The sequence below is a fragment of the Oncorhynchus tshawytscha genome, unplaced genomic scaffold (assembly GCF_018296145.1).
Source record: "Oncorhynchus tshawytscha isolate Ot180627B unplaced genomic scaffold, Otsh_v2.0 Un_scaffold_1746_pilon_pilon, whole genome shotgun sequence".
Classification (NCBI taxonomy): Eukaryota; Metazoa; Chordata; class Actinopteri; order Salmoniformes; family Salmonidae; genus Oncorhynchus; species Oncorhynchus tshawytscha.
In genome coordinates this window covers 375,001-382,823 of record NW_024609798.1, presented here as the reverse complement: position 1 = coordinate 382,823, position 7,823 = coordinate 375,001, and the positions used below count along the sequence as shown (strand labels likewise).

The window sequence follows — 7,823 nt, the reverse complement described above, 5'->3', positions numbered from 1 at the left end:
GATATAGACCAGAGGACTTCCAAGGAGACAAACAGCCATGGAGGGTCTCTACTTTGACGTCAAGCCCCGTGACCAAGGCACCAGCAGCCCTCCCCTTCCCCTCACCCCAAACACCGCCCCTCCCCTCCCTTCTCCTTTAGCCCCCTCCCCCCTTATTCTCCCCCATAACAGAACCTCTTTCTCAGCCCTCACCCCCTCGTCCTCGTCACCCACCCCCTCACCCCCAACACCCATCCTCACCCAGCCCTCACCCCCTCCCGCCTTAACCTCACACCAAACAGGTCGTCCTACACAACCCTCACCCCTACACCCTCCCCCCTCCACCTCACCCCCCTCGGAAGAAACACAGAGGAAGAGGAGGAAGAGGAGGAAGAGGTTCAATACAGACTGACTCTGGTTGGCTGCCTCCCGGTCCATCACCTCACCACCATGGCCATGCTGCCCTGGGTCGTGGCTGAGATCGGGAGGCCTCGGCCTGGGGAGAGAGACAAGCCCGTAGTGGGTCGGCCGCCTGGAAGTCCTGCAAGTAGAGGCACACACACCGGAAACGGAGAGAGCGTTTCCTCACGACGACATCAGGCGGTGTGTCTGTGTGTGTCCGCCTCGTGGGTGAGGTGTGTGTGGACGGAGGAGGAGGTGGCGAGGGACAGGCGACCGTGGGACCCCCTCACACACACTCACACGGTGTTGTTTGAGTGCCGGCCGCACCGCGTCACCAAGCTGCTCCACGACAGCAGGGAGCCGTGTAGCTTTGGTTGTCTGGTTCGAGACACACATCTCTGTTACTGCTACGTCTTCCAATGCCAGGACTGCACCAAGGTACGCTGTGTGTGTGTGTGTGTGTGTGTGTGTGTGTGAGTGTGTGTGTGTGTGTGTGAGTTGAGAAGTGTTTGTATAAGAGCATCAGCAACGTGACACAGAACACTCACATTAAAGTTCAAAGTTCAGGAAAATGGACAGCTCAGATTACACACAGAGAGAGGAGGAGAGAGGGGGGAGGGAGAGGGAGAAGGATGGGGAGGGGGAGAGGAGGGGGAGAGGAGGGGGAGGAGGAGAGGAGGGGAGAGGGAGGGGGAGGGAGGAGAGAGAGAGGGAGAGGGAGGGGGGGGAGAGGAGGAGGAGAGAGAGGGAGAAGGAGAGGGGAGAGAGGGGGGGGAGAGGGAGGAGAGAGAGGGAGGGAGAAGGAGAGGGAGGGGAGAGGGAGGAGAGAGAGAGGGAGAAGGAGGGGGAGGAGGAGAGAGAGAGGGAGAAGGAGGGGAGAGGAGGGGGGGAGGAGGAGAGAGAGAGGGAGAAGGAGGGGAGAGGAGGGGGAGGGGGAGGAGGAGAGAGAGAGGGGAGAAGGAGGGGAGAGGAGGGAGGAGAGGAGGGGAGGGGGAGGAGGAGAGAGAGAGGGAGGGAGGAAGGCAGATTGTGTAGAGTTGTAGAAAACAAAAAGGTGAGATAGTAAGTAGTGAACTACACTGGGTCTTTCTCCCTCTGAAAGTCAGGTACAATGCCAGGACTGCACCAAGGTACACTGTGTGTGTGTGTGTGTGTGTGTGTGTGTGTGTGTGAGTGACCTACTGCTTCAGTAGATGTTATGATATGCGTCAGTGTGACATTAGAAACAGAATCACGTTGACAGACGCTTCAACCCAAACACTTCTCATAGGACGGGTTGTATCAACATCCTCTCCCTCTGTTCATCAAACAGGATGTAGATCAGGTTACCACGGAGACCACTTCCTGTGGCAGGGTGCCTGTGTGTGCGTGTGTGTGCTGACCAATTCTCGGCACTCTCTGTCTCTCTCTGTCTCTCTCTCTCTCTCTCTCTCTCTCTCTCTGTCTCTCTCTCTCTCTCTCTCTCTCTCTCTCTCTCTCTCTCTCTCTCTCTCTCTCTCTCTCTCTCTCTCTCTCTCTCTCTCTCTCTCTCTCTCTCTCTCTCTCTCTCTCTCTCTCTGTCTCTCTCTCTCTCTCTCTCTCTCTGTCTCTCTCTCTCTCTCTCTCTCTCTCTCTCTCTCTCTCTCTCTCTGTCTCTCTCTGTCTCTCTCTCTCTCTCTCTCTCTCTGTCTCTCTCTCTCTGTCTCTCTCTCTCTGTCTCTCTCTCTCTCTCTCTCTCTCTCTCTGTCTCTCCTCCCTCCACCCGTGAACTTCATTCATTGGTGGTGATGTCACTGTGGCCTAGCCACCTGTTGCTCTGACACACACAAGGCTTAGCATGATGGTTGTGTGAAAGAGAGACGAATTAGAGGGTGTGAGAGAGAGAGAGAGAGAGAGAGACAAGTAGCAGGAGAGACCGAGGGAGAGACCGAGGGAGAGACCGAGGGAGAGACCGAGGGGGAGACCGAGGGAGAGACCGAGAGAGCGACAGAGGGAGAGACAGAGAGCGACAGAGGGAGAGACAGAGAGCGACAGAGGGAGAGACAGAGAGCGACAGAGGGAGACAGAGAGCTGGAGAGGGAGACAGAGAGCTGGAGAGGGAGACAGAGAGCGACAGAGGGAGAGACAGAGAGCGACAGAGAGACAGAGAGAGGGAGAGAGAGCGACAGAGGGAGAGACAGAGAGCGACAGAGGGAGAGACAGAGGGAGAGCAGAGAGAGGGAGAGACAGAGGGAGACAGAGGGAGAGACAGAGGGAGAGACAGAGAGCGACAGAGGGAGAGAGACAGAGAGCGACAGAGGGAGAGACAGAGGGAGAGACAGAGGGAGAGACAGAGGAGAGACAGAGCTGGGAGAGGAGGGAGAGACAGAGAGACAGAGAGCGAGAGACAGAGGGAGAGACAGAGGGAGAGACAGAGGGAGAGACAGAGGGAGAGAGAGACAGAGGAGAGACAGAGAGCAGAGGGAGAGACAGAGGGAGAGACAGAGGGAGAGACAGAGGGAGAGACAGAGAGCGACAGAGGGAGAGACAGAGGGAGAGACAGAGGGAGAGACAGAGAGCGACAGAGGGAGGGAGAGACAGAGAGCACAGAGGGAGAGACAGAGGGAGAGACAGAGGGAGAGACAGAGAGCGACAGAGGGAGAGACAGAGAGCGACAGAGGGAGAGACAGAGAGCGACAGAGGGAGAGACAGAGAGCGACAGAGGGAGAGACAGAGGGAGACAGAGGGAGAGACAGAGAGAGACAGAGGGAGAGACAGAGGGAGACAGAGGGAGAGACAGAGAGGGACAGACAGAGGAGACAGAGAGCACAGAGGGAGAGACAGAGAGCGACAGAGGGAGAGACAGAGAGCGACAGAGGGAGAGAGAGAGAGCGACAGAGGGAGAGACAGAGAGCGACAGAGGGAGAGAGAGAGCGACAGAGGGAGAGACAGAGAGCGACAGAGGGAGAGACAGAGAGCGACAGAGGGAGACAGAGAGCGACAGAGGGAGAGAGAGAGAGCGACAGAGGGAGAGAGAGAGAGACAGAGAGACAGAGACAGAGGGAGACAGAGAGCGACAGAGGGAGAGAGAGAGCGACAGAGGGAGAGACAGAGAGAGAGACAGAGAGCGACAGAGGGAGAGAGGGAGAGACAGAGAGCGACAGAGGGAGAGAGAGCGACAGAGGGAGAGACAGAGAGCGACAGAGGGAGAGACAGAGAGCGACAGAGGGAGACAGAGAGAGACAGAGGGAGAGAGAGAGAGAGAGACAGAGAGAGACAGAGGGAGAGAGAGAGACAGACAGAGGGAGAGAGAGAGCGACAGAGGGAGACAGAGGAGAGACAGAGAGCGACAGAGGGGAGACAGAGAGCGACAGAGGGAGAGACAGAGAGAGAGAGAGAGAGCGACAGAGGGAGACAGAGAGAGACAGAGAGCGACAGAGGGAGAGACAGAGAGCGACAGAGGTAGAGACAGAGAGCGACAGAGGGAGACAGAGAGCAGAGGGAGCGACAGAGGGAGAGACAGAGAGCTGACAGAGGGAGAGACAGAGAGCGACAGAGGGAGAGAGAGAGAGACAGAGGGAGAGACAGAGGGAGAGACAGAGGGACAGAGGGAGAGACAGAGAGAGACAGAGGGAGAGACAGAGGGAGAGAGAGAGCTGGAGAGAGAGAGAGAGAGAGCGACAGAGGGAGAGACAGAGAGAGAGAGAGAGAGAGAGAGAGAGGAGAGACAGAGAGAGAGAGACAGAGGAGAGAGAGAGAGCGACAGAGGGAGACAGAGAGCTGGAGAGGGAGAGAGAGAGCGACAGAGGGAGAGACAGAGAGAGAGACAGAGGGAGAGGGAGAGACAGAGAGCGACAGAGGGAGAGAGAGAGCGACAGAGGGAGACAGAGAGCTGGAGAGGGAGAGACAGAGAGAGAGTTTAGTTTATTAGGATCCCCATTAATTCCTGAACATCCAGCAGCTACTCTACCCGGGGGCCACATAAAATGTAGAAATACATGAAAAAGTAAAAACCAGTTCTAGACAAGAACAACATCAGATTTTACATTTCATTTTAAATACAAAATACAACTAAAATAAGTTATACGCTGAGTGTACAAATCATTAGGAACACCTGCTCTTTCCATGACACAGACTGACCAGGTGAAAGATATGATCCCTTATCGATGTCACTTGTTAAATCCACTTCAATCAGTGTAGAGATGAAGGGGAGGAGACGGGTTAAAGAAGGATTTTTAAGCCTTGAGATAATTGAGACATGGATTGTGTCTGTGTGTCATTCAGAGGGTGAACGGCCAAGACTAAAAATGTGTCTTTGAATAGTCGTAGGTGCCAGGCGTACTGGTTTGAGTGTGTCAAGAACTGCAACGCTGCTGGGTTTTTCACGCTCAACAATTTCCTCTGTATCAAGAACGGTCCACCACCCAAAGGACATCCAGCCAACTTTGACACAACTGTGGGAAGCATTGGAGTCAACATGGACCAGCATCCCTGTGGAACACTTTCAACACCTTGTAGAGTCAACATGGGCCAGCATCCCTGTGGAAGGCTTTCAACACCTTGTAGAGTCAACATGGACCAGCATCCCTGGGGAACGCTTTCAGACACCTTGTAGAGTCAACATGGACCAGCATCCCTGGGGAAGGCTTTCAACACCTTGTAGAGTCAACATGGACCAGCATCCCTGGGGAAGGCTTTAGACACCTTGTAGAGTCCATGTCAACATGGACCCTCTGAGCATCCCCTGAGGAAGGCTTTACATATCTGATGTTTAGAGAAGCTTCCATTGAAGATGCCCTGAGAGACAGCTCGCTGTACATTGACACCCTGAGAGACAGCTCCTGTACATAGAAGATGCCCTGAGAGACAGCTCTGTACATTGCAAATGCCCTGAGAGACAGCTCACACTGTACATATCTGATGCCCTGAGAGACAGCTCGCTGTACCATTGAAGATGCCCTGAGAGACAGCTCGCTGTACATTGACGATGCCCTGAGAGACAGCTGGCTGTACATTGAAGATGCCCTGAGAGACAGCTGGCTGTACATTGACGATGCCCTGAGAGACAGCTCGCTGTACATAGAAGATGCCCTGAGAGACAGCTCGCTGTACATTGAAGATGCCCTGAGAGACAGCTCGCTGTACATATCTGATGTTTAGAGAAGCTTCCATTGAAGATGCCCTGAGAGACAGCTGGCTGTACATTGAAGATGCCCTGAGAGACAGCTCGCTGTACATTGAAGATGCCCTGAGAGACAGCTGGCTGTACATTGAAGATGCCCTGAGAGACAGCTGGCTGTACATTGAAGATGCCCTGAGAGACAGCTGGCTGTGATTGAAGATGCAGCAGTCTGTACATTGAAGATGCCCTGTACAGCTTGAAGATGCCCTGAGAGACAGCTCGCTGTACATTGACGATGCCCTGAGAGACAGCTGGCTGTACATTGAAGATGCCCTGAGAGACAGCTGGCTGTACATTGAAGATGCCCTGAGAGACAGCTGGCTGTACATTGAAGATGCCCTGAGAGACAGCTGGCTGTACATAGAAGGTTGTCTAGATGCATACATCTAGGTTGTCTATATCTAGCGGTAATACAGTCTGCTACCATTCTCTATAGTTTACCCATCTTGGTTGTCTATATCTAGTGGTAATACAGTCTGCTACCATTCTCTATAGTTGACCCATCTAGGTTGTCTATATCTAGTGGTAATACAGTCTGCTAGTATTCTCAATAGGTACCCATCTAGGTTGTCTATATCTAGTGGTAATGCAGTCTGCTACCATTCTCTATAGTTGACCCATCTAGGTTGTCTATATCTAGTGGTAATACAGTCTCTAGGTTGTCTACCATTCAGTCTGCTACCATTCTCTAGTTTACCCATCTAGGTTGTCTATATCTAGTGGTAATACAGTCTGCTACCATTCTCTATAGTTTACCCATCTAGGTTGTCTATATCTAGTGGTAATACAGTCTGCTAGTATTCTCTATAGTTTACCCATCTAGGTTGTCTATATCTAGTGGTAATACAGTCTGCTACCATTCTCTATAGTTTACCCATCTAGGTTGTCTATATCTGGTGTTAATACAGTCTGCTACCATTCTCTATAGTTTACCCATCTAGGTTGTCTATATCTAGTGTAAATACAGTCTGCTACCATTCTCTATAGTTTACCCATCTAGGTTGTCTATATCTAGTGGTAATACAGTCTGCTAGCATTCTCTATAGTTTACCCATCTAGGTTGTCTATATCTAGTGGTAATACAGTCTGCTACTATTCTCTATAGTTTACCCATCTAGGTTGTCTATATCTGGTGTTAATACAGTCTGCTACTATTCTCTATAGTTTACCCATCTAGGTTGTCTATATCTAGTGGTAATACAGTCTGCTACTATTCTCTATAGTTTACCCATCTAGGTTGTCTATATCTAGTGTATTTTCCTAAGTGACGGAAAACAATAGTTTTTTTCCGCCTGTTTCACACAAACAAAATCCTTCTCTTTCATTATTAGATATTCAATACACAAATATTTTGGTTCACTGTTCAATGTTGTCATTAAACTTCTGTTTGTCACTGCAAATAGCTTCTAGAATGAGAGCGAGGGATGACAGAGAGAGCATTTTTTAAATTGTTAAATTGTTAAATTGTCCCCCCCATGCCAATAAATCCCCCTTTTGAATTGAGAGCGCAGAGATTCAATTACATTTTGTGCCACCAGGTGACGTCGTTGAACACTTAAAATAAAAAAAATAAAAAGTTAAGTCACTTTTCAACGCGATTCGTGTTTGATAAAAGTTAAATTCATGATTTTTTTTTGTAACTTCCTCTTCTTCAGAGGTCCGACTCTCAGTTCCATCTTGATTTTGAAAGTAGCCTATTCCCGAACTACTTTAGTAGCCGAGTCTAATTCCACAGTTTCAATCTCTGTGTTGTTTTTTTACTGGTGTGTATAACCCAAATGTATAAGTCAGTGATTTACAGAACAGTCAGTCAGTTACTCATCAAACCCGTCTTCGGAGAAGGTGGCATGTTGCACCCCATTATGTTTTTATCTCTACTTTGCACATTCTTCCACTGCAAATCTATCATTCCAGTGTTTTACTTGCTATATTGTATTTACTTTGCCACCAAGGCCTTTTTTGCCTTTACCTCCCTTCTCACCTCATTTGCTCACATCGTATATAGACTTGTTTATACTGTATTATTGACTGTATGTTTGTTTTACTCCATGTGTAACTCTGTGTTGTTGTATCTGTCGAACTGCTTTGCTTTATCTTGGCCAGGTCGCAATTGTAAATGAGAACTTGTTCTCAACTTGCCTACCTGGTTAAATAAAGGTGAAATAAAATAAATAAATAAATAAAATAAATAGAAATGTAGCTACTCGTTTGGATCAACAGTACGTCCCATCCATGTGATTTAGTGTCTTGTAGTTCTCGTTTCCTTCCGGATGTTGATCAATCCGCTTCCTCTCATAAAGAA

The 7,823-nt window shown here is 50.1% G+C and overlaps 1 protein-coding gene across 3 annotated transcripts in view; it reads left to right on the top strand.

The window, feature by feature from the left end:
• Nucleotides 1-287: 287 nt before the first annotated feature.
• tbc1d1 (TBC1 (tre-2/USP6, BUB2, cdc16) domain family, member 1) overlaps nucleotides 288-7,823 on the top strand; it is a 146,367-nt gene continuing 138,831 nt past the window's right edge. The window contains exon 1 of one of the 3 annotated variants that reach the window (XM_042318262.1): nucleotides 288-819. In XM_042318262.1, coding sequence (XP_042174196.1) covers nucleotides 430-819 — 390 coding nt within the window. In that variant the 5' untranslated portion in view covers nucleotides 288-429. Of the gene's footprint in view, nucleotides 820-1,493; nucleotides 1,512-7,781 lie in introns of those variants that run through there. The other 2 variants (XM_042318264.1, XM_042318263.1) reach the window with 2 other exon arrangements.